Source organism: Monodelphis domestica, chromosome 6 (assembly GCF_027887165.1).
Source record: "Monodelphis domestica isolate mMonDom1 chromosome 6, mMonDom1.pri, whole genome shotgun sequence".
Lineage (NCBI taxonomy): Eukaryota > Metazoa > Chordata > Mammalia > Didelphimorphia > Didelphidae > Monodelphis > Monodelphis domestica.
Window position 1 is genome coordinate 65113468 of NC_077232.1, and position 26742 is coordinate 65140209.

The window sequence follows — 26742 nt, forward strand, 5'->3', positions numbered from 1 at the left end:
TCCAAGTGTCCTTTGCACAAGATAATTTTATAAAATCCCCGTATGTGAAATACCTCATTTTTCATTCATATTATGAATGCAAGGAATCTCAGCAAAGACAAAAAAAAACCAATGAATCCATTTAGGAATAAAATTAATTTTCTCATTTCACAAATGGGAACCTAGTTCTGAATATTATCTCATATTCTGCTCAAAATGAAAATTTAAAAACAACTAATTTTTTAAAAACATCAATCAGAAACAGGAACAAAAAGAATGAAACTCTAGCCCTAAAACAAATGTATTTACCTTTCGATAAGCATCACACACAAGGATCATCTCATGCAAAAGTCTACCATCTGGGGTTGTTTTGGGAACAATTTCCCAAAATACCAAGAGTAATTTTTTGATGGTGTGATCCTGGAGAGGCAGCACAAAACGAATTATGGTCATCAGAAGTCCAGGAAGCTTTTCACCATTCAGGATCATAATGATCACTTTCTTCAAAGCCTCAGTCTTTGACTTCACATCTCCCTTTTCTGATTAAAAACACAAGTTAAAAAAGAATGCATAGGAGTGTTAGGAAGAAAAAATTTACCATAATAATCAAATTAAAAATATCAAAAATCAAAGTCCTGACAAAGTCCTAAATCTCTATTCCATGAAAAATTCCAGCTATAAAGATCTTTGATAAACACCAAATTGGGAAAAGTCACATGAAATAAAAATATAAACTATTTAGTGACAGGAGCCCTAAAACAATGAAAGAGGCTTAGATTAAGAGCCAGCAGATCTCAAGTCTAGTCTTCCAATTGCCTTTCACAAGTCCTCTTTCTTCTTTGGGCTTTGGTTTTCTCATTTGTAAAATGGGAGGACTAGAATAGATGACTGCTTAGTTTCCCTTTGGTAGTGCTAACACACTGTGACTTTGGGGAGAGTTTTGTTTCAATATGGGCTAATCCTCAGTTTTCAGAAATCTGTGAAGATAATAAATTGCTGATAATCATTGCTCAGAAACTGAGACTAATGATTAAGAAGAGCTCCATGTAGCAATATTTAATGAATTTCCTTACCCTTTCCTCAGCTATTATCCTGAACATGAGAAATTACTGGCTTCATACCATGTTCATAAAACATTACTAATTTCTTTGTTTTTCTATAATTTGTCTCTTTTGTTCTTGAATTTTTATTACTATTTATGAACTAGAAAAAACCTAACATGCAAATTTCCTTAAAAATCATTAGTAGCTTACTATTTAATTTCTGATAGAAAAATATTAGGAAGTTTTCTCACTTAGACAAAGTCTAGGCTTGCCTTTGCCATGTTCTGCTCTCGAGGATCAAGAACAAAAAACTAACCCTTCCTAAACCAGAAAGCGAATTCTGATTATCTACCTCCCTCTCCAAGTCTTTTCTTCAGGATATTCACAGAATTATGGGATGAGAGCTAGAAATGATCTCAGATACCATCTAGGTCAACACCTTAATTTTACACTTGAGGAAATGGAGGTACAGGGAGGTTACATGATATTTCTAATGTCCCTCAGGCAGTAAGTACCATAAATAGGATTTGAATCCAGGTAGACTTCAGGACTAGGACTTCTATATTTCTCTAGTTGAACTCATATCCTCATATGACATGATTGTGAGGCCCTTCACTTTACATGTCTGATGCATTTTCCAGTCTATCTTACCAAAAATGTGATCTTCAGACTTGCATATAATATTCAAGATGTGGTCTGCCCAGGGCAGAATACATTGGGATTGTCTTCTCCACAGCTCTACATTGTGCCCAATAAAGTCCAAGAGAGAATTCATTTTTTTTTTGGTTGCTATATCATCCCACTGACATGTCAAGTCATTGCAGTCCATTAAAATTCCCAGTTCCTTTCATATGAACTAGAGTCTAGTGTTCCTCCCCTATATCTTATGTCAGGGAAACCAATTTTTTCAAATCCAAGAGTAAAACTTTAGTCCCCCTATTTAAATTTCAGTAGATTCAACTCAAGATTCCACCTTGACAAGGTTTTTCTGAATCCTGACTCTGTCATCCAGTGAACTTTCTATTCCTCTATGTCATTTGAAAATCTGGTAAGCATATCATTTATGTGTTTATTCAAGTTATCAATAAAGATGTAAAACAGCAGGGTCATTTTATCCTCTGAATCCAAAAAAGCAAAATCTGTTAAGTGTATAGCTATCCACCTATTGAAGGCAATTTCAGAAGGAAAGGACTATCTCCTCATTAGTCACCTAGAGTCTGCCTTTTCCAAACTGGAAATCATTTTGCTGCTGTCATGTCACTAAACCCATCTCCCAGTACCATCTTCTTCAATATGCCACCTTCACAAATAGAACTCTTAAAAAAATCTTTCTTACCAATTTAGCTCATTTGGAGTATTAATTCTCCTAACACAATTCTTATAAGACTGTGTCACATTTTTATTATGTTTATTTTTGTATTTAATTTGGCATGTCTGAAAATTTATTATCTTTCCCCCCAAATCCACCCCTTTTTCTGAACTTCCCTGTTATTTTTTTAAACCCTTATTTTCCATCTTAGTATTAAGTCTAAAACAGAGGAGCAGAAAGGCTAAGTGATTTGCCCAAAGTCACACAGTTAGGAACTAAGACCACATTTGAGCCCAGGGCTTGTTTCCTAATCTTGTTGCAGGTAACTCCAATTTTTTAGACAGTAAGGTTTGAAACTTTGGTGTCATCTTCAACTCCCCTTTCTCATTTTAACATATTCGAACTTTATACACACCATCAATTATCACTTCTTAAAAAGAGACGACCTCTAAAAATCAAGGCTGTGTTTTGTGGGAGGAGAGAGGGAATAAGCATTTATACAGTTCCTACTATGTGCCAAGCATTGTGGACTAAGCATATTATGAATATTTCAAGAAACAGTCCATCTCTTATGTTCTCTTTGCATTATTTAGATGGATCTTCATAATCTATATCCTTCAAATTTCAATCCAATTTTTAAAAATATTTGCTAAGTGCCTGATATGTGCAATGTACCATGTAGATGCTGGAAATTTAAACAGAGAAGATATGCAAAGTCTTAGCATAATAGTTTTCATTTTTATAAGACATTTATGGAATGTTTAGAAAGATGTTTATCATGCATGACTTTCTTCATATAAAAACTTTGGACTACAATCCCCTATGATAACCTTTGTTTTAAGCCATCTCTTGGTGTGGTAGTGATCTAGGGTTTGAAAAGATTATATCAGCAGAGTTCAAGTTCTGGCTCACCAAAAAGGTTTGAAAACCAAATTTTCTAATGCTTTTTGTCATTAGAAGACCAGCTTGGCTAGGGTTCAGAAAAGCACATCTCCAGAAACTTAGCCAAAATGTAATGAATTTTTTTTACCCATAGCAATTTGTGAAGACTGTACACTATATCCTAGAAAGGAGGATTCTGAGATATGTTGCTAATAGAAATCCCCACAAAGATGAAATCCCAGGTCTCTTGTATTGGAATAAAATAAAAATCCACTGTTTCCAATTTAAATTAGCTTCATTAACAAATATATGCCAATTTCCAACTTAAGATTTCCCATCCCTCACTTACCAAGGTCATTTTTTAAGATAATTTCAGATGGTGGTTCTGAATCCATTGGTACGTTAATTAACGTATAGCATACATTTTCTGCAGCAGTCATGGTGTTTGGTTATGGGTACTCCACAGTATAAGTATTTTTGATGTTAAATATCAGAAATTCTAGAATAAATATAAAATATAACTAATTAAAAACTGTTTCAATATGCCAATACACACGATTCTTGTACTGGCAAATAAAATACACTCAACTTTTCTTAATAACATTAAAATAGTCTAAGACTGGCTGGGAATAGCATCACATGCCTGTGAATTCTGCTACTGGAGAAACTGAGGCAGGAAGATTGCTTAAGTTGAGAAATTTTGAGCTTCAGTGGAGCAAATGCCAAATAGGCATCTCCATGAATTTTGATATCAATATTATGAACCTTTGAGAGGGAAGGGGGAGCTACTGGGCTGCCTAAGGAGGGAGGCAAACTATTCCAGATTGGAAAAGGTACATAATCAAAACTTCTGTGCTGATCTTGTGCTGGGATTAGTCTGTGAATGGCCACTGAACTTCCAGCCTGGGCAAGAACAAGAGATTTGGCCTCTCAATTTTTGATAATAATCCTAATCTAAGATTTTTATAATAGTCCTAATCCATTCCATCTAAGAAATTACCATGGAATCACTTAAACATCTGTCATGCAATTGTGTACAGAGTTTTGTACCCTAAATGTATTAGGTATTTCTCTAAGAGAAAAAGAAGAAACAGTTTCTGACCAGTCTTAACTTTGATACATACTGTCTATGTGACCTTTACAGCACTCAGAGACTTGAGCCTAAGCAGCAGGGAAGGGGCCCACTAGCTTTGGTTGGGGAAATTTCAAAACTTTTTTTTTAAATCACAAGTCCGAAAAAGACTTGTACAAAAATATTCATAGCTGCGCTCTTTGTGGTGGCCAAAAACTGGAAAACGAGGGGATGCCCATCAATTGGGGAATGGCTGAGCAAATGGTGGTATATGTTGGTGATGGAATACTATTGTGCTAAAAGGAATAATAAAGTGGAGGAGTTCCATGGAGACTGGAACAACCTCCAGGAAGTGATGCAGAGCGAGAGGAGCAGAACCAGGAGAACATTGTACACAGAGACTAATACACTGTGGTATAATCGAACATAATGGACTTCTCTATTAGTGGCGGTGTAATGTCCCTGAACAATTTGCAGGGATCTAGGAGAAAAAAACACTATTCATAAGCAAAGGATAAACTATGGGAGTGGAAACACGGAGGAAAAGCAACTGCCTGACTACAGAGGTTGAGGGGACATGACAGAGGAGAGACTCTAAATGAACACTCTAATGCAAATACTATCAACAAAGCAATGGGTTCAAATCAAGAAAACATGTAATGCCCAGTGGATTTACCAGTTGGCTATGGGGGGTGGGGGGGAGGAAAAGAAAATGATCTATGTCTTTAATGAATAATGCTTGGAAATGATCAAATAAAATATTAAAAAAAAATCACAAGTCCAGTTTGTATCTCTCATTTTACCCCAGTAAAACTTAGGTTTGGGAGGCCGATTATGATACATATTGTAATAGCTATAAGTCGAATGCTAGACTTGAGGTTTAGGCAAGACCTGTGCTTCCATTCCCTATGCTTTGGTTCCTACATTTACAAGATAAAGTTTCTTCATCTATAAAATGGGGAAAATTTTTTCTTCTATTCACTACATTTTTATTTTACCAACTACCGGGTAGTTTTGAGGCAGTTTCAGAGTACTACAAAAACAAGGGATACATGTCATATCTAGAGCTCCAACAAACAGCGCCTGCTGTATGCCAGACAGTGTACTAAGCACTGTGGATATGAAGAAAGGCAAGGAGACTAATGCCCAGTGCATGCAGAGACATTGGCGAGATGAAGGAGGGGCAAGGAAAGGCCCTCTGCACAAGGTGAGATTTGGGCTGAGACCTGAGGGAAGTCAGGACGCTGAGATGAAGTAGGAGAGCATTCTGGGAGGGGAGGGGGGAGACGGCTTGGGGAATATACCCGGGATCTGAAGACGGAATTAGAGTTGAATGGGTAAAAGGGGAGTAGGGGATGAGAGGGGTGACTCAGGGTCAAGAGAGCCCCCAGGTGCGCAGCCCGGCCTGGGCTTCTCCTCCCCGGGCTCCGAGGGCCGACAGAGCCAACGGCAGACGGGGAGGGCCGCTGGTCGAGCCTCGGCTTCCTAGACGGTGTCAGTCCATCCGGGATGAGGGTGGGGGGTCAAAGGCCGAGCCGCAGTCCGTGGCCCCCGCCCCGGCCTGGGGAGAGGGCTCGAGGACGAGGCCGAGCAGGCCCAGCGACGCGACCACTGCTGAAGGCCGCCCTCCCGTCCCCTCCCAACCGACTAGAGTGGCCAGACCTCAGGGTGCTTGGGTCCCGACCCTTGCCCCATCTCGACCCCCGCCCGCTACCTGGTTCGGGGCGGTGTCTGCGGCAGCCGCGACGGCTCCTCAGAATCCCGGGCTGACGTGGAAACGGACAAGACAGAAAGCACCGAGCGTCTACGGAGGCTCGGAGAGGACACGCCTCCTCCGCCGCGCAGCTTCGCGATCCACGTCCTCGGCCCCGCCTCCAAGTCCATCCCGCTCCAGATTGGCGAAACGGATGGAGCCTTCCAGGAACCCGCCCCTCTGCTAGGCGACGGTGCGTTCCGTGAGCTCTCTTCTTGGGCTGGCAGGGCTCTGCTCCCTGGACCCGCCCCGTCCGCAGGGAGCTCCTACTCAGCCCAGAGCGATTTAGCCGAGCTCGGTGCAGAATAGTGTCCTGGGCGCTGGAGAGACCCAGAACTGAGCCGGGACTAATAACAATGACAATAAAATACAAAACGAATATATCACGAATATACTATATAATACAAGATGAATACATCGCATACAACAAATATAATAAATATAAATAACGTCATATAAGTAGCGAGCCTTTTCATGGCGCTTTACAAATGTTCTGTCCTTATGAACTTTGCGCTCTTTTTAGAAATGGCAACCACGAGACCGTTTATATGCTCTTGGATACAACGCCCACATCTCTGCAGAATGAAATCCTTCCTTTCCTGTGCTATTCCGCTCCAATGTATCACAAAACCTTTCTCCATCTCCCCAGCTAGAAGTGAGCTCTCCTTCTGTTTAGGTAACCTGCTTCATGTATTTAACGCATCCTAACTTCCATTTGCTATTGATATCCAAGTCTGATGGCGGAGAAGGTGCCCTCCGTCCTTGGCAATCGATCTGGTAAACATTTATTAATCACCTCTGAGGTGCTGAGCATTGTGCTAGGAGTTGGGCAGAAGGCAGTCCTGACCCTCAAGGAACTGACAGTAAGCCCAGGACGCTTCACGAGGCAAGCACGAAAAGATTTTATTGGATGAATGAAATACTAAGAATAGCTCACTTGTCCATAGGCTTGCTGTGTGTGCACTCAGTCAAGTACTTTACAATGACCTCATTTGATTCTCATCAGAAACCCGGAGCTGGAACTAGGGAAAAACCTTTGGTTTTAGTATATAGGACTGCATCTTCTGTAGCTTCTTATCTCCAGAAAAGGAGATAGATGTCAGATCTTTCTAGTCTGGAGGAGGAAGAGGAAAAAGATGATGTGAGTGAAGAAGGGGATGAAGAAGCTCCATGATGAAGCTGGTGAAGAAGGGATAGAGAAAAAAACTTTAAGATGGAGATGAAGATGTCCAAAGGAATAACCTGTTATGAAAAAATTCCCATTGTGACTTAACTGTTTTTATCCATATTTCCTTTCTCCTAACATTATTTTTTTGATTGTGCTGTTGCTGTGGGAATGAGAGGAAAAGTGGATTGAGTGGGGAATGGAATAAAGTACTATTTTTACTGTAAAAAAAGGGCAAAAATTAGTCTATGCTCAAGGAACTCTATTGGGGAGACAACTTGCTATCAATTATACATAAAGATAAATTGGAGATAATATAGGGAAGGCATTAAAGATTGGAAAGGGCTTCTTGTAGAAAGTGGGTTAAAAAAAGCAAAACTGGGCCTCAGTTTACTTATCTGTGAAATGGGGGTGGTGGGAGGGTGTTGAAGCACTTGATTTCTAAGGTCCCTTCCAACTCTAAAACTATGCTCTTTGAGAAATGGTCATAGAACTCCTCTATCCAGGTAACTCTTTTTGAATAGCATTGTTAGGACAAGTTCCTTCACATGGAGTTGAAATCTGCCTCTGCAGCTTCCACCTATTGTTTTTCATTTTGCCTTCTGGGACCAGACAAAACAAATCAATTCTGTTACACATGAGAACACAACCTGAGAAAGTATGGATAGCTATGATGAAGCCTGTGAAATCTTTTCTTTGGACTAACTTGGCTGTGAATTTCATACCAGTTCCTATGTGCAAATTTAAAATCTCATGATGGTCACCCTGTGACATGTTAGTTTTGACTGCCAGAGGGAGCCATTATGAACTGCCATATCTTTTCCCTATTAATTGACTATTCCTGCTTCCCCTCTCTTATACTTGTGCAATTGAGTTTTTCAAAAGAGCACAGGACTTGTTATTCCAATTAGGTTTATCAGGGCAGCTAGGGAGCTCAGGAGAGGTCTGGAGTCAGGAGGCCCCAAGTTCACACTTCCTAGCTGGGTGACCCTGGGCAAGTCACTTAACCCTCATTGCCTAGGCCATACTGCTCTTCTGACTTCAAACTGATATTTGTATTGATTCTAAGGTAGAAGGTAATGATTTATTTAATAAAAAAATAAATTAGATTTCATCTTCTTAAGTTTCATCCATTATAAGGTAACATGATGGAAAGCACACAATTAAGATATGGGTTTGAACCTGCAATTTGTTAAGCACTTATGTTCCAGGCACTAAATGCTGGCGAAACAATGGCTACACAGTCCTTGTGCGCAAGTCGTTCACATTCTAAAGAAGAAAACACACATGGAAGGCTTCAGGCCGTATCAGATGAACAGGCCCCTTGGTCTTCAAGGAGCAGCTGCAAAGCAAAGGGGAATGGCTTTTCCTTAGGATAACTTCCACCAATAAAGTACCAGTATCTGACATTGGACTCCTTGATAGTACCAATGACTTTGTGGCAGAAACTTCCCTTTTGGGCTGTTAGTAGCAGTGGCTGAAAGGCCTGCTGGAGCTGCTTCCAGGCTACATTGTACAGACTGTGCCTAGGATGATGGTAGAGGGCCCAGAGCTAAAAGCACTGCTATTTGCAAGGCCCTTCAGCTAAGGGTACTGGGGTAAATGCCTCTCAGTCTGAGGGGGAAGATAGTGGTGATATGACCCACCTGGCATCAACTGCCTCCTGATTCTCTGGACACCTGTTATGCTTCTTAACTATGACCCTGAGCAAGCTGCTTCATTTCTCTAATCCTATTTCTTCAATTTCGAATATGGGATTTCCCAAAACTAGTCCCACCTGTCTTGGGGTTGTTGTGGGTGAAGTCCTTCACAAACTATAAAGCTACTTGAATGTCTGCTATAATGATTCTACACACATCTTTGACGCCATACTCTTTCATTGGTGTAAAGATTAAAATTTAGGGGAGACTGAGGCAGGTAGAAATTAGTTTCTCTCTGCAAGGAGTATTATGTTTTTAGAGGTTTATTGAAGATTAAGGATTAAAGAAAATACAGGATAAGAAAGCATGTACCTCACCTACATTATGAAAAGAGCCCCGTCTGCTTGCAAGCGGAAACAGGAAAAAGCCCTGGGCCTATTCACAACCAGGTTTAAATACCCCTTCTCCATCTCAGCCCAGGTGAGAATTCAGTGATATTACAAAGCATTCTGGGGAAGTGGAGCAAGGAATTCTGGGGATTGAAGTACTGGATTTGAGTCTATTTTTTACATTGGTGCGACAGCATAAGAATGTCAACAAGGGAAAAGACATAACAGTGTCTAACAAAAGTATTAGTAGCCCTGTTATTTAAAATATTGAAAAAATGGTAAACTACCTAAATATCCATGTGCTGAGGAATGGTAGAATCTGTACCCCCTGACAAGAAAGCTTTCCCACCATACCTCTCTTTCCTACACTGTCTAATTTGCTTTGAAACTTATGTGCTCATCTTTACATTTACATGTTCCTGGTCCTTCCAGGTGGCTGTCTCTTTTTTATTGAAACTACAACTTACCTGTTTGTATATTCTTGTTATTCCTTTTTAAAATCAACAAGTTTGGAGGATTTAAACTTATTTTTAAAAGAATCAGCCCTAAGTAACTGGGTAATCCTTCCCTCTGCAGATAATTCCAATCTGCAACTATGTCCTTACTGCCAATTGAAGGCTGTGAAGGAAGGTAATGGTTTTCTTTTTTCCTTTCAGTTCAGCAAATTTCAAGAAAATTAAAACTACACACATTAACTCTGTGGATATGGCAAGTGAGAAAGTATTTCTGTTGAAGCTGTCAAAGAAAAAAAAATAACACAATCAGTTGAAACAATTTTATTTCACAGTTGCCTTTAAAATCATAAAGACAATATGTTCTTCATATAAAAACAGTAGTACTGATACCCCATACTTTCTAGAAAATGATTACATCTTCCCTCTTAAAGAAAATGCACCCAGTTATAACCTTTTAGTTAGGTTTTTGGGAAAAATCCATCCGGGACTGATTCCTCAGAACATCTTATTCTGTAACTCTGCATCTGGTTTAAAGCATAGATAATAACTGGCATATGGACAGAAGTGTTCTTTTTAGATTTACTAACAAAGACATAGACTGGCTTATACAGATCAGTGCTCCATTGGCTCATCAGCCTTCTCTGCAGGTTCATCAGCAGGCTGAGCAGGCTGAAAGGGGAAAATAAAAATGTTTTTAAGTCAACAACAAAACTTTTAAGTCAGGTAGTTCCACACAGTAAACAAAGCCACATTTTGAAATTTATAACTATATAATTAATTTTTACAAAGTTGATCTCACCCCTCCTGTCTTTTTCTCACCCCCCCCCCTTTTATATGAATGGAAGTAGTTTTTCATTCCTACATGAAACTACTTTAAACTCATTCCTATCACAACAGAATTTATACCCACCTATTTCTTAATTATCATTTCTGATTATATTTCTACAAAAGGTTAAAAATTTTTTTTCTTTATGGGGCAGAAGGACATTTTCTTATGATTATGAAGGGTAAAAAGTCTCGTTTGCAAACAACTCTGATGCCTACCTGTGCTTTTCTCTGTGGTCTTTCTTCAAGACCTTCCAGGAATGGAGACACATCATCATCATCATAGATTGTAAACTCCAAGTCTTTCCCAACAATTCCAATGGAAACATTCTGGGAAGGAGAATTTAAACAATATCAAAACATTGTATAAGCTATAAAACCCCTCATACTGGTATCAACTTGACTACCACATCAGGAGATTGAAATAAATTACACTAATCATGCCAAGATATAACTAGTTAAGAAAAGAAGGAATGCCACTCTATTGGATTTAATGGGCTTTTGTCTCATTATAAAAAAAGGGGATGGTGTAGGGATGGTTTTATGAGACAAAAATCTATTTTTAAAATCTGATAATTTATAGTTACTTTTTGGAAACATCACACTATATTAAATATTTTTTTTCTGATTTTACCAAATATTAAGTAACCTATATGAATTGCCAACCACTTCACAGGAAACATTTCAAATCATTAATATTTAGCAGATGGAGCAAGATTTTTTATTTATCACCTAAAAGAAATTTCAGGTAGCTAAGTCCAAATTAAAAAAAAAAATTTCCCCCCTGTTTCTTACATCAAGTATTATTTCTTACATCCATTTTATAGTTTGGGAAATCAAGGCCCAGGCCTTTGTAGTTAAGTTAAATGTCTTATCCAATTATGGTCATAATGTTTAAGTAGGAATTAGGGTGGAGTTTGGGGCTGGAAGGCACAACAATATGGTGAGAAAACAGGAAGCCATGTTACCCTTTCTCAAGCTAGAAGAAATATAGGCATCCCTTCCACACTGTGGGGGTTAGGGGCATATCCCCCATAATCTGGAAAATATGCATAAATATTTTTGGTCTTCCCCTCGTGCCAGAGAAGTCTGAATTTGCACTTTTTCTTTTATGGGATGTTTACAGTACCTAATTTATTCATAGGCTGTAGTTTCTAAACTTTTTCTGTGTGCCATCTGCTGGCCTTCATGTGTCAACTGAGACTTCTACACCCCCCCCCCCCCATTCCCATTTAATTTCTTATACTGACCCACAATATATTGAAACCTCGATGGATAAAAGTCGCTTTGTGGAAGGGATACCTGGATATAATATCTATTTTTGCACCATTACACTAATGAAATGTAACTGAAAAACAGTGACGTTTACCTTTGTAGTTAAGTCCTGCTCTGCAGGAAGTGTCTCCCGTAAGGCACGCAGACCATGCTTCACTAGCTCATTCAAATTGCCTACATGGGGAAAAATGAATGATTTCACTTTACCTTACAAGCCATACTTATTTACCAAGCCTGCCATTTTTAATCCATGTTTTGCCAAATATTTAATACTTTTCAGTCAAATAAATCACTCAAATCAATAACTAGTCTCAAGTATTTCATAGGAAAAGAAACACATTGATTAGGATTGTCTCCTGGAGAAAACACTTCATGGTTTCTTCAGTTTGTTTTAACTATGTTATATTAAAACTGAAGTCCTAGACCATAAAACGGTTGAGATAATTGAGTCATAAAAATAAGTCTGCCAAGTTAGCATTGCCTCCTGGACTTGCTTCTCTAATTCCACTCAGTTCATATATATATATATATATGCTCCCTCAATTGTTGTGGATGGGAAGATGCTGATTACCATCAGAATGTGGGCCTGGCTAATAGTGGGAACTGAATCTCAGCCTTTGGGAAGGGCCACAGGGTAGAGTAGAGAACAGATGAGGCCTGGGGCAGGAAAAGGAAGGAGTGAAAGAGGAAGGTAGGTCCTATCTGCAATAGGACCCTTAAGCACAGGGAACCTTTTTATAAGGCCTGTTGTTCCCTTCATTAAGGAGACTATAGCTTAATAGTCTATTAAGGAGTTGAAAAAGAACAAGCATATGACTTACAGTCACTAAACTTGGACATACATCTCTCCAAGTAAGTACGGGCAGACTGCGAACGGGCTCCAATGGACATAGCCCGACAGTCAAAGTAGTTTGCAGATGGACAAGTCTGGAAGATGTGAGGACCCATATCCTGCAAAAAGGAAGGGAACATGGTAACTACTTAAGCTAGATATGCATGAAAAACAATTCCATGATATTTATGATAAAGATGGATAGAGTGATACTAAGAGGTTGACAAACTTTTAATTTCTCAAATACAAAAAGTACATATAGTAATTTTACTTTTTGTAATTTAAGATGGAAATAAATTCTATGTTGCTTAAATAAGAAAATGATAATTTATTGACAGAACACAAATGTCTCTAAGGGGAACTAATTACAACAAACTCTCAACTAGCACTCTTAGCTGGCTTTGTGTTTGCTTTATGTGTAAAACATGCTGACATCAGAGGGTTTAGAGGATGTAAAAAAGGTCTGTCTATACAATCTGCCAACGCTAACTCTCAGAACATGTACACATTCTAAACTGTTTTGTGGTGCAGAGGATAGATCACTGGACTGGAAGTCAGGAAGGCCCAACTTCAAATCCTACTTCAGACATTTAATAGTAGAGTGACCTTGGGCAAGTCTCAGCCTCAGTTTTTTCCATCTATAAATGGAGAGATTAACAGACAAAATTTCTGTCTGGTTAAAATACAATTTAATAAAAAATCAATTAAACTAAACAATTCAGTTAGTTAAAAGTTTGAATGTGCATTTTTGCCTCAGTAAATGATCACCATACATTTGAAAATGCAAAAGGGCTGAGACTTTTGTCAGCAACATTAGGGCTTCTGGTGTGTGAACTGCTCTCTCTTGCTCAACAGAAAAGTTCAAGAGAGTAGTCTGAGGCACACTGGGGTAAGGTGGTTTGTCCAAAGGTCACAGAGTATAAGAGGAAGAAGGATTGGAATCCAAATCTTGTTGACTCTAAGTCAGTACTCTATCCAAAACATCACACTGGCTCTGGTTAATATAAGACAAAAAACACTTCCTAAAAACAAAGCTACAAACAATTAATTTCATTCAACAGAAATGTCAAATTTGTACTTACATCATAACCAGCAATAAGCAGTCCGACACCATATGGTCTCCGGCCATAACGCTGTGTTGGTATCTGGGTCTCTTAATCTAGTTAAGGACTCTTTCCTGACATGGAAAAACAGAGCCTATTTTTTTTTTTTGAGATGCCTTCCTTAATCTAAGGAAACACCTAGGTCTTAGTTCTTAAAAAAATTTTATACTATTTGTGTAATAAACAACAAAAGTGCCCCTTAATATGACAGAATAAACTTTTAAAATCACTTTAACCTTTAAACCTTTTGCCTATGTATTGATTCTAAGGCAAAAAGAGTGGTAAGGGCTAGGTAATGGGCATTAAGTGACTTGCCCAGGGTCATATAGCTGGTAAGCATCTGTGGCCAAATTTGAACCCAGGATTTCCCATCTATAGGCCTGGATCTCAATCCACTGAGCTACCCAGCTGCCCCTGAAATCACTCTTTTTGTTCAATAAAACACAATGGTCTAAGTCCATGGTGGCAAACCTATGGCATGTGTGCCAGAGAGCACACACAACCTTTGCCCACCAGAATTCATTACTACAAAGGCAGAGAGACTCGGGACAGAGCTGTTCTTCTCCCCATCTCCATGAACCTGAGGACATTCCTCACTTCACCCGCCCCTCTACCTAGCAGCCCAATGAGAGCGCTTCCTCCTTCTTGTCTGGAATTGGGGGAGGAGGAGGAGGGAAGAGAAGATGAGACATGGCACTCAGTGGGGAGTGTGGGGGGTGGCAGGGCATAGCAGAAGGTCTCTAAAAGGTTTGCCATCACTGGTCTAAGTCCTCTCTTTAGACCAAAATTCAATATTTTGGAGTCTTCAATAAAATTAAGCACACATTCCCTAAGAACATGCTTTTCTTACACAGGATGCCATTAAATTCCATTACATGGTAAGATGTCTTTGTTTTCAGGAAGTAGGGATGTTATCCACTATTTGGGATGATCTGTTGGGATCTAAAATCTCTAATTTCCACATGGCTGCAGGATCAGTGGCTTCCCAAAACAGGATTCATAGGATTCTAGGGAACATTAGTTGCTTTCAGTAATAAGGCAACCAAATCTCTAGCTTTAAACCCATTTACAATCTACTGTACATTACCCTTCATGTTCATACCCATAGCTATTAACATAAAAAGATACTGCTTCCAATCAGAGACACTAGGCGAGACACTGGAAGAGGTCTGTCAAACACAAATCTGGAATCCAGGCACTCTTGGCGCATGAAGTTGCTAGAAAACAACCAATAAAACTAGAATCTTAGATCACAAGACAGTTTCTTTAGGTTATTACATTAGTTTAATTTTACTCGACTTTGGGGGATTCTTTTCAGACATTCACAGGAATCAGAGAGATTCTTTTCCCACATTGCCTTTTGAAGACAATAGGTCAGAATTATTAGATCAAATAAAGATTATATCTTTAACTTTATTTTCACTAACCTCTAAATGACCTTTGACATTTTGGTCAATGACTTAAAACCATTATTTTAAGAAAAAGTCCACTGATTTCACCAGACTGATGGAGTGGTCCATGACATAATACAAGGTTAAGAACTCCTATTCTAGACCTATCTCCATCCCAAGAGTTCTAAGAGAACTAAAACAGGAAACTATAAAATGATCAGCCAGAATGTGGCAGAGGAATGGCTATTTCTGTCACTCCTATCCAAAAGAAGAATGTTAGGGGATATATGGAAGAATCCATTGCTGTGTCTGATAATAATTAAACAAATACCTTGTTTGAGAGAAAGGCAAAATGATTTTTGAAAGGGAAAAATCATCTCTGACTGATGTGCTTAGTTTTTTTAATAGGACAAAAACTCTCATGGTTTTCCTCCTGCCATGCTGACTCTCATTCTCAATAGGCTTTGCTGGGTCATCACCTGTGTGCCATGCCCAAAGTTCTCTCCTGGGTCTGTTACCTTCAATTCTACACTCCTTTGGTGATCTCACTACTTCCTATGAATTCAAGTATCATCTCTTTGTTGATGACTCATCAAGCCTGTTTCTTTTCTGAGCTCTAGTACCACATCAACCAGCTGTGTCTTCAGAATGAGGCTCAGATTCAACATGTTAATGTAGTTAGGCAGTAAGAAATACCTGGGTTCTAATCCCATTTCAGATCCTACTTAGTTAATGACTTCACCTCTAAGGCCACTTCCAGTTCTAAATCTCTTCTATCTAATTAAAAAATGGCTATCACTTTTCCCTACAAACCCTCTTTCTTCCCAATTTCTCTATTTTCTGTTGAGGCATCACTCAGAAGATCCAAAATACAGAAGTCACTTTTGATTCTTTGTTCTTCTACAACCCCCAAGTGTAAACAGTTGCCAAGTCTCATCAGTTCTATCTCCATGACATCTTACACACCTATCCCCAGCTTTCTTCAGACTGATTCAGGCTTTCATCATCTTTTCTAGACTACCACAACACTCTCCTGGCTGATCTCTATCTTCAATAGCTTCCATCTCTTAGCTATGTTCCAAAAAATGCCAAACTAACATCCAGGTCTGACCATGTTTACTCTTCTTAAAAATTTCCAGTAGCTTCCTATTGCTTCTAGGAACAGATACAAAGTCCTCTGTTGGGTCTTTAAAGGCCCTCACAGTTTGATGAGAATGTGTCTTTCTAGACTAATTTCATATCACTCCCTCTCACTCACAAGGCCACATTCCAAATGGGCCCACTGATGTTTCTGGTTTACAGCAAGTATTCCTTCTTCTCTCTTGCCTGTGGACCCATAATGCTTTCCTTCCTGGCCTCTGCTTTTGGGATGCTTAGTGCTCATCAAAACTTAGCTGAAAGTCATTATTCCTTGAGGCCTTTGCTCATGCTGTCTTCCAACCCCAATATTTCACAACCTGGTGTATCTTTTATATTCACTTATAAGTTTTCTGAGGGTAGGAACTGTTTGTATCCTCAGTTCTTGGTAGGGGCTTTTTGCTGGTAGGTATCTAGTAAACAATATAGAGTCAACAAATATGCAACACAGAGACAATGCTGATTGAGGGCCTGGGACACACAATGTACCCTCAGCTGGTTACTGTGAGAGGTATGAAGGCACAGAAAATAGGGATGATCTTGTGCACTCAAAGGATTTCAGTTAAATTAGTAGGAGGAACAACAAGTACACAGATAAATATGTTACAAATTAGAATAAGAAAAAGAGAAATACAAAATGTTGCATGATCAGATGATGAATAAAAATCTACAGTGAATTAAGGAGCTATGGTATTGGGGACAAATATTTTGTTGGGGAAAGAATGGTTTAGGAAACCAAGAGATACAAAAGTACTTCTCCACTCCAAAGGGTGATAAAAGCAGGATTACCTAATCCAGGGATTAGTGTTGGGGTTAAATTTATTTTTAATTTTCATTAAAAAAAATTCAGAAAAATAAAGTATATAGTGAATTTTCTAAATGTGCAGCTAAAGTTGAGGTCTCCTAGTAGTGAAATACCAAGCCACAGAGACTAGCATATAGCAGTATGCTAGAAGATCTTAAATAAATATTTGCAAGAATTTTACCAAACAAACTATAGGAAGATCTCATGAGGATATGTGAATGGGCAGACAAATGGAAGATAAGCTTCACTAGGAGAAGCTGCAAGGTAAAATGCTTAGAAAAAATATGACAAGTTATACTAATAAAATTACAATTGAGGAAGGAAAGGCACTGAAGGACCATTGCTGATAGTTCCCGTTAGGAATGAGCTCAAGGTGCTATTCTGACCAAGATAAAGCACACATATTTGATTGCTGCCTGCCAGGCCAAGAATTGAAAAAAAATTTAGCTAGGACAGGGCCCCTGGCCAAGAAAACACTGGACATCAGCAAAAACATGGGAACCAGAAGAAAAACAGATGACACTACTATTCTATCTTTGTAGGAAACCACAGAATATCTGCTTTATATGTAGAGATCTAGCTCCTGCACCTTAACAAAGGAGTAACAGAAGAAAGCAACTGAAAAAAATCAACTAAGCAACAATATGGTAGAAAAAAAAAACTAGACTGAGTCAGGAGTCCTTATTTCTAATACCACATGTTACTAAACAGTTATATGATTTTAGATAAATCATAAGAGATTGGATTAAAATTCAAATTTTAACATCTAGGAAAAGTATAAGGACATACTAAAGGACACTGCATAAGGACAGACTAAAAATGGTCAAACTTAGTTGTGGGAAGGTGAATAAGTTAAAAACGATATGAACAAAGTCTCCAGAACTAGAATCCAAGTACTCTAAAACTCACAAAGATTAAAAAGACTTCTCTGATTTAAACCCAGAAAAAGTAGGGAGCAACTTTTGAAACATGAAAGCATTAGATTCTCTTGCATTCAAGAATACTATCTGAATTATACAGTATGTTGCTCTAAGAACTGCTATTTTAGCAGGTGACAAAACAAATATTTCAAAATAGAAATTATATATAACAATGTTTACTGATACACACACATGCATCAGAAGGGTTTATGTGATGATCTCTCATGGATATGTTGTCCATGAATTTAAGGGAAGCCAAGGATATTTGGAAAGCAACTTTACTCTTTTGAAGATAACCATTCTCTCTCACAATTCTACCCTTGGTGTTAACATCAAACTGAATGAAGCGTTTGCCTGACTCAAAATCTTATTTATTAAAAGAACAGAGATATTTTGCATTGTGCAAAAATACTTCTAGCAAATGAATACCCTACATTTCAAAATGTTATTTGGACTAATTTTGCAGCTGTAAGAAATAAACTATAGACTAAGAGATATATCCATCTAGTTATTCACAAAAATAAACAGATAAATAAAAAGATGTGCTCCTTTGAGACACTGCTCTGCATGTCTGCATGTGTATATGTGTGTGTGAGAGTTGAAGACAAAATTCTTGCTGTCTGGACCAAGAAGAAAGCAAAGAGGCTTTTATTTAATTTTCTATTACCAAGAGTAATTATTTGAATAAGGGTTTCTGTCTTGATTACCATATGAAAATTACTTGTTGACTCATATTCCATAAGCAAAATATAAACATATATTGGAAATTCTATTTTTAAAATGTAAGTTTTGATATTTCTTTGGATTGTTAAAAGGGGGGAAAAAAAATCAACCAAGCAAGATCCAACTTTTTTATTATCTGTTTAGCTGACCTGGAAGAAGAGGAAACTCTCCTCTAGCAATATCTAAATACTCTTACCATTACTTTGGACTTAATATTGCTCTCCTATGGCACCTGTAAGCTGACATCAACTGCCTTACCATGTAATTAGGAAACTACTAAAGCCTTTACCTCTATAACCAGTCAGGTCCCAAGATTCCATCAACTTCTATACTGACCATCAAGCAGAACAAGAACTTATCTACTGATACTGTAAACATACACACTCCCCTCTACTTCTTGCTGGTGGATGGATAAGCATCATGTCTGTGAAGGGTATAAAGACTTACTGCTTTATGGCTCTACTAAGAATCCTCATGATTCACTGACCCCACATATTTACCTATTCAGGTAAGCTCCCTCCCTTCCATATCCTCATCCCATTGTATCTTAAGCTTCCATTGTACCCTCTGGAATTCTTGTTCTACAGTTAAAGAAAAGTCCTTTAAGATTTGTGCCTTTCCCCCAGAAATGATTTTGTACCCAGAACAGAAAAATGTGCGCGCGCGCACGCGAGAGAGAGAGAGAGAGAGAGAGAGAGAGAGAGAGAGAGAGAGAGAGAGAGAGAGAGAGAGAGAGAGAGAGAGAGAGAGAGAGTATTGGTAGGTGTTTCAAAATCCTTGTTGAAGGGCAGCTGGAGAGAATCAGGCCTAGAAACTGGGAAGTCCTGGATTCAAATATGACCTCAAGTACTTCCTAATTGTGTAGGGCAAATCACTTAACTGGGATTACCTAGCCCTTACTGCTTTTCTGCCTTGGAACCAATATACAGCATTGATTCTAAGGTAAGGGTTAAAAAAAAAACCCTTGTTGAATTCTTGCTCAAAGCTATTGACTATGGGGGGGGAAGGAAAGGGGTAGACATTCTAGCCCAGGTGTATAATGCCTAGTAAAGACATTGAACTTTAAAAGTGCTTTACACACATCATCTTATTTAATTCTTATTAAGACCTTATAAGGCAGCTGCTATTATTATCCATGTATTACAAAGAGGAAACTGAGACTGCCTAGGGCTGAACACTTCACAAAGACGGTCTCACTGGATCCTCAGGGCAGCCCTGGAGGCAGTTACTATTATTAGGATGACAAACCTTAGGCAAACAAGGATTAAATAACTTGCCCAGGGCCTCAAAGCTGGTAAATGTCTCAAGTTGAATTTGAACTCTGGTCTTTCCCCAATGCTCCTCTTAGTGCCTGCCCAAGATTTCTCAGGTATAGTTATACTCCTTTCAAAAGACCATAAAATTGTAGGATTTTGAGCTGGAAGCATCATCTAGTGTTGTGGTATCAAACTCAAACAGAAAAAGATCCCTGTGGCTTTCAACATGATTTCTCCTTCCTGATTACAGCTGAATCTGATTCAGGCAGTAGATGGTCAGTGTGGAACACCTCTGATCTAGGCACAACTCTGTAGCAGCTTACAGAGCTGTGCTCAATATTCCAGTAAGCTGCTTCCATATCCAGAGTAGTTAAATAAGAACATCAGATATTGTGCAAAAACTCAAGTGTCAATCCAAATATCACTTGGACAAACTGAAAGCGACACAATTTTAGAAATGAGATATTATTCTAGCACAGAAGTAGCCCAAAATAATATTCTATACTCACCACAAGAGCCTTGCATCAGCTGTAAGGCCAGCAATTGAAATTCCAATATGGTTGTCAACGTGTAGAATTTTTTTCTGATGAGCAGCCAGTTCTGACTGGGCCCTCTACAAATATAGAGAAAATAAAAAGAAAATAAGTTTTAGCCTTTTGTGGCTTATTTTGCAGAGAAATATGAAGTTGTAGTAGTTTTTTAAAATGTAAAATATTTATACTAAAAATTTGATTTTCTATTTTACTTACCTTCAAAGCAACCAGTACAGCATGGGTTTTTGATTTCAGGCCCACAGTAGCTGAGCCTTGTTTGACAGCTTCCATTGCATATTCTATTTGATGAATTCTGCCCTAAAGAAGAGATATAAAAAGGGCTATTTAGAAAGCATAGCTCTGTAATGTAAAATTAATGTATTATTTTACAGATGAATTAGCTCTTTTAACTTTTATTTTAGTAATAAATATGAAGTTCCAGAAATCCATCATCTTCCACTTGCTCAATAATATTATACCATATGACTGACTAAATCTTATTAGATGTATTCTTAATGTACTGCTGAGATACTGTCAAGTGAAAAGATAGTTTTTTTTTTTACCTGAGGGCTCCAAACAGTGACATCATTGTCATACTGGTTACGAAACTGAAAGCAAAGGAAAAACTGCATAAGTAAAAAGGGCATTATTGCAAATTCTAGCCATTGAACAGACAACACATAGCCTTTCTTTTTCTAAATAGTGAACTATTTTTTTAAGCCATTACCTTCAGTCTTAGAATCAAAACCGTGTATAGGTTCCAGGGCAGAAGAACAGTAAGGGCTAGGCAGGGGTGGGGTGGGGAGGGAGAGGGGTGGTTAATTGACTTTCTCCCCAGGGTCACCTAGCTAGGAAGTGTCTGAGGCCAAATTTGAACCCAATCTCTAGGCCTGGCTCTCAATCCACCAAGCCAGGACCTAGCTGCTCCTGAACTATTGTTAACATTCATTAAACTTATTTATTTACTTCATTAATTATTTCCCAACATCTAAATTTTTTTTAGCATTCATTTAAAAAATTTTTGTTTCTCCCAATTCCTCCCCCACCCATTGAGAATGCAGGCAATGATATCAATTATTCGTGTCAAGTAAAACACAATTTCCATATTAGTCTTGTTGACACATATCCTTTTTCAAATTTCAATATCCTAACCTTACTCATTTAACAGAACAACAGGTTCAGAGCACTCAGAGTCGGAAGGGTTCTTATCTGCCTAGTTCATTCCTATTGCTTTTAGATAGGAAGCAGGACACAGAGGATGTACTCTGCTCAAGGTTTCAGGCATGGGAGATAACTTGTATATTTGAGCCCAGGTACCCTAACTTTAAATCTGAAGCTGCTTTTATGGGTACTCCACCCACCCAGGCCAAAGGAGAAGTGGAGGAAAAAGTAGGCTCGATTCTGACTCTCAGAACCATTGGAAAAACAAAACTGGACAAAAGAGCTGAGTGTTGGAAAGAACATGCAAGGGGTGGAATCTAATTTGAGAATGCTGCCTAGTAAGGGCATCAATTCTTAAGTTTTCAGAAGGTCAGAAGGTCATGTGGATGGAAAAGAAGGATAAAGACAACAGCAGCAGAGATCAACCCAGGGGTCTGGGGTCACCCCTCTCTACCAAGATCCCTTATGGCGGTATCAGAAGCTTTCAGGGGTCCCAGAGGGAGGGAAGCAGTGAGGGCATAAAGGTAGATCTTCGTGTAGAGAACAAAAAGAACTGCAACCAAGAGGGGGAGGGAAAGAGTATGAGGCAGTAGTAGGGGGTGTGTGTGGGTGGGGGTCGGCCACTAATAACTCTGCCCGGTCGCAGTGGGATAATCATTTATCTTTCCGGTCTGTTTCTTTATGATGATGATAATACCAGCTAACGTTTCTATTGTGTTTTCCTGGGTGCCTCCTAGACTTAACAATGATTATCTCATTTGGGAGGGAAGGAGGTGGGGTCCCCAAAAGGATATTTCTGTCCGGCATTCCGTGCTGGCCCAAGGGACCGGAGATGCTGAGGGCGCTTACAAGGGACTCTGACCTTCCCCTATCTGGGTCTCGGTTTCTCCGTCTGTCAAAGAGGGAAAGGCGGGGGGTGGTGGTGAAGGGGTAGGAAGGTGGCTGGCCTGTAAAGCAGGGTGATCTGTAGGGGGATGGGAAGCGCACGGCCCGGGATGGGGGGGGGGCGCGGGGACACCCCGGAATTCCGTCCGCGCTAGCGTCGGCGAGGCCCTTGGGGAAGGAGAGCAGGTCGAGGGCGGGCAGCCGCAGGCCGCGGGCGCCCAGGCCGAGGCCAGGGCCGGGCGTGCTGAATCACGGCCTCCCTACCAGGCCGAGGCGCCCTGCCTGCCCACGCCCGCCGGCTCGCCCCAGCCTCGCAGGGCGGCTTTGCCGGCTCGGGCTCGAATAGCCTCCCTCCAAGGACCCTCCACTCATCCCCGCGGCGCTCTCCGGGACATACCATCTCGGCGGCGCCGGCGGAGCGGAGACTTCCTTAGGAGCGGCGGGACCAGGCGAGGCAGCTGCAGCTCGGCGCACGACAGAGCGAGTCTGCGGGGCGGGGCGACGGCGGCGCAGGCAAGAGCAATCTAGGCGAGAGACATCGATCGACTCCATCGCTTTCCCCCGCCCTCCCCTTCAACTTCCCTGCAGCAGGAACGAGATCAAGACTCGGACTGGGCGGGAAATCTCTGCACTTTCGCCGGGACCTCTTCCAAGAGTATCCTCTGCCTGAAGCCCTGTACAGGGCCCAACCCCCAGGGTTCCCTGAGGACTCCATCCGGGCCCAGGAGGCCCGAGAGGCCGGGACCTGGGACTGTAAGCAAGTGCAGAAATCACCTTTCCCATCTGTCAAAGGAGGGAGGACTAGATGAGCCAGGGGCCTCCTCCCAAGTCTACATTCCCAATGAAATAGTGGGAAAGATTGAACAATGTTCCAGGGCACCAGGAGAGTTTTGTATCTTGAGAGATGAGGTATGCTTGTACATATGTTCATACATATGTACTTGGAGATAAATGCCATGCCTTTTAATAAACCTTAGAGTGCCATAGAAATGGCAGCAATTTTTAACATATTTAATTCAATGAAATAGAATAATTATATGTTATGCTTATCATGGATGTAATACAGTTTAATATTGGGAACCACTATTATGTATTGTGCACACAAATATAGATTGGAAACATTGCCTGATGAATAAGGAAAACCTAGGATCAAGTCCTGTCTGCCACATATGAGTTTTGCCTTGGGCAGGTTATTTGGCTCCTTAGTTCCAAGAGTATAAGTGACAGATAAATTCCCAAAGCTCAACACTGGGTGGATAGTATTTCTAAAATGTATTCTTTACAGTGATGAAATCATAGAACCAGAGGATAAATAAATGAATATATACTGTTGATATATTTGGGCATCTAGAGTCAGTCACTAAGCATTTATTAAGTGTGACTGAATCTCAGACATAATGCTAACTTCTAGAGACATAGAGAAAGGCAAAAACTGTCCCTGTGAAACTCCCAGGCTCACAGAGAAGACAACCTTGATAAAGATATCAAAAGAAATCAGGCAAATTTAAAAAAAATTACTCCAAAGTAGATCATATCTCTTCTCCTTAGATTGTAAACTTGAAAGCAGGGACTGTTTCTGCCTTGCTTGTTAGCCTAGTGTCTGGCACATAGTAGGCTCTGGTTGACTTAATGCTGGTTGACTTAAGTTGATATCTTTACTATTGCACATTTGACTAAAATCTTACTGTGATTATTACTTATTAATGATAAAAAGGCATGTGGGGGGTGGTGGGGCAGCTCTATAGCTCAGTGGATTGAGAACCAAGCCTAGAAATAGAAGGTCCTAGGTTTAAATCTGTTGTCAGATATTTCCTAGCTGAATGACTTTGGGCAAGTCACTTAACCCCCAATGCCCAGCCCTTCCTTTTCTTCTGTCTTAGAATTGAAACTAAGACTGAAGGTAAGGGTAAAAAAAAGAAAGAAAAGAAAAGAAAAGAAAGAGATAATTGGTGTTAAAAGTGTTTTTTTGAAAATCCAAGTTTGTCCCTAGTCCTCTAGGAACTTGCCTTAGGATAAAGCCCCTGACCTGACCTGACCAACGCAACCAACCTGACAGATCTTAAACCCCTTCTCTGGACTCACCCACCCACTGAACAATATTGACTTTGAGGTACTTAATTATTACAGTTTAGATAAGATTAATAGGCAATCAAGCCTTGGGTATCCTTTTTGTCTTAGAAGTTTATCCCCATTAATCAAAGACCACTCCCCTGTAGTCCAGCCTTGGGCTGGAAACATCTTTTTGTCTATAGTGTAAAGCATCTTTCTCTTCCTGTCAGTCAAGCCTTGGGCTCCTGGGTTCCCAGTATCTATTATAGAGCTAATCAATCATATTTTCCAGCCTTTTGTTCCCCCAAAAGGTATATAAGACCCCCAAGTTCTGTTACTCTTTGGAGAATCATCTTTGGTGGTACATTCTCCCAGAGACATTGTTCCTAGAGTCCCAGAACTTCGGCTCTGTGTGGTATTTAGTGCTTGACTGGTTGGCGGCTGAATTTAAGAACTTGTCTCTTATCCTGATTAAAGATTTAGTTTTCTGACTACTATAGTGGTTTTGTGTTTTTTCAAGTTGACATCAGTCAATGATAACTTTTAGTGGCCTCAAACATTTCCTAGCTGTGTGACCCTCGGCAAGTCACTTAACCCCCATTCCCTAGCTCTAACTTTTCTTCTGTTTTTGAACAAATACCTAATATTGATTCTAAGATGGAAGGTAAAGTTTTAAAAAACAAACTTAAGAAAAGCATTTGATTCAATAGTTTAGAACTTTAGAAGTTCTTTTCTAATCAGGCTGTGCTCATGTGCTCAAATTTATTCATGAGTTTTTGAAAAACTGCCTTCTGATCATTATTATCTGACAAGGCAGAGAAATTTAGTATTGCTGTGGAGATCCAACAGAAAGACCGAGTCAAAAGGGATTTCCCATAGATGGGGAACTTCTCCAGAAACCCTTGTTTGTGGATGACATTGTACTGTTTGCATCAATGCCCAGAGCATTTCTGAACCTCCTAGATGAGATCCATAATCACTTGAATTTTGTCCAACTAGTCACATATGAAATACCAAGTGGATTATATATAGGTAGATGGACAATGAATTGAGCTTGCCTGTCAGTACGGGCAAGGATTTGTCACCCACCTTTAATGCCTCTACCATTTAATAATTTTAAGGAGTATTACTCTATTCTGACTTCACTTTTCTCTTTTTCCAATAACAACCCTGTTAGTCTGTTCATCTCTATGCTGCCCTCTATTCTTATCTCCCAGATCTATGTCCTATTACCATTTATTCCTTACCAAACTTCAGGCCTGGATTCCTCCCATCTTCTACCTCCTTTATTTCTAGTTATATGCTAAAAAAGAAAGTTACAAAACTACTGTTTGAGTTTATTATAAATTTGTGTTATTCAACTTGATTTCTTTTATTTACTCTTTAATTGATTCTTTATCTCAAGATATTTCAAACCTTCTCTTAATGATGTAGTCCTTCTCAATGTGGTCAGCTCTTGTAAATGTGTCCCTTTTACTTTCAAATATGTCCAGATCTCTCACATTCTAAAAAACAAACAAACAATACTTTACTAGAGCTCAGTATTCATCCTGTTTTGATCCTATATTTTATCTTTTCTCAGTCAAACTAGGAAAAATGATTTAGGATTATTGCTTCTACTACTTCTCTTATTCAACCCTTTGAAGTTTGGCTTAAGAGCTTATCACTCAACTGAAACTTCTCTTTCCAAAATTACCAACAATCACTTAATTGCCAGATCAGTCCTCATCCTTCTAGATCTATATTCTGACTTAGACACTTCTGACCACCTTTTCTTCTTAGACTCTCTCCCATTTGGGGCTTTTATGACACTGTTCTCTCCTAGTTCTCTTACCTAACTGTTCCTTTTTCAATCTTCTTACTCATATTATGACTTCTATTTGTAGATGCTCCCCAAGTTCTATCCTGGGTCCTTTTCTCTCCTTATACTCTCTCAGGGACTTTATTACCTCCCGTGGGCTTAATTATGTTCATACAAATAACTCACAGATCTATTTAGCTGTCTGTTAGCCTCTTCCTTGAGCTTTAGTCATCACTAATTCCCTATTAGAAGTTTCAAAGTGGATGTCCCCAAGACAATCTTAGACTCAAAATTTCCCTAAAAGTGTAACAGTTAAAATTTAGGGGAGACGGGGAGACTGAGGCATCTGAGGCAGGTAG

The 26742-nt window shown here is 39.5% G+C and overlaps 2 protein-coding genes across 3 annotated transcripts in view; both read right to left on the reverse strand.

Annotated features, from left to right (window-relative positions):
- The window catches only part of COPB1 (COPI coat complex subunit beta 1), a 30923-nt gene extending 24788 nt beyond the window's left edge, over window positions 1–6135 (reverse strand). The window contains exons 1-3 of one of the 2 annotated variants that reach the window (XM_001367070.4): window positions 6000–6135; window positions 3563–3712; window positions 289–518 (exon numbers count right to left, since the gene is read on the reverse strand). In XM_001367070.4, the coding sequence (XP_001367107.1) occupies window positions 289–518; window positions 3563–3653 (321 nt within the window). In that variant the 5' untranslated portion in view covers window positions 3654–3712; window positions 6000–6135. Of the gene's footprint in view, window positions 1–288; window positions 519–3562; window positions 3713–5589; window positions 5763–5999 lie in introns of those variants that run through there. The other variant, XM_056802161.1, reaches the window with a different exon arrangement.
- Window positions 6136–9993: 3858 nt separating this feature from the next.
- PSMA1 (proteasome 20S subunit alpha 1) lies at window positions 9994–24467 on the reverse strand. Its single transcript, XM_007497041.2, has 10 exons — window positions 22931–24467; window positions 21051–21095; window positions 20704–20805; window positions 20464–20567; window positions 14851–14939; window positions 13702–13772; window positions 12609–12738; window positions 11882–11961; window positions 10732–10842; window positions 9994–10356 (listed from the first exon to the last, which is right to left on the reverse strand). Exons 1-10 carry the CDS (start codon window positions 22931–22933, stop codon window positions 10300–10302), a joined length of 792 nt encoding a protein of 263 aa, XP_007497103.1. The 5' UTR covers window positions 22934–24467; the 3' UTR covers window positions 9994–10299.
- Window positions 24468–26742: the final 2275 nt, after the last annotated feature.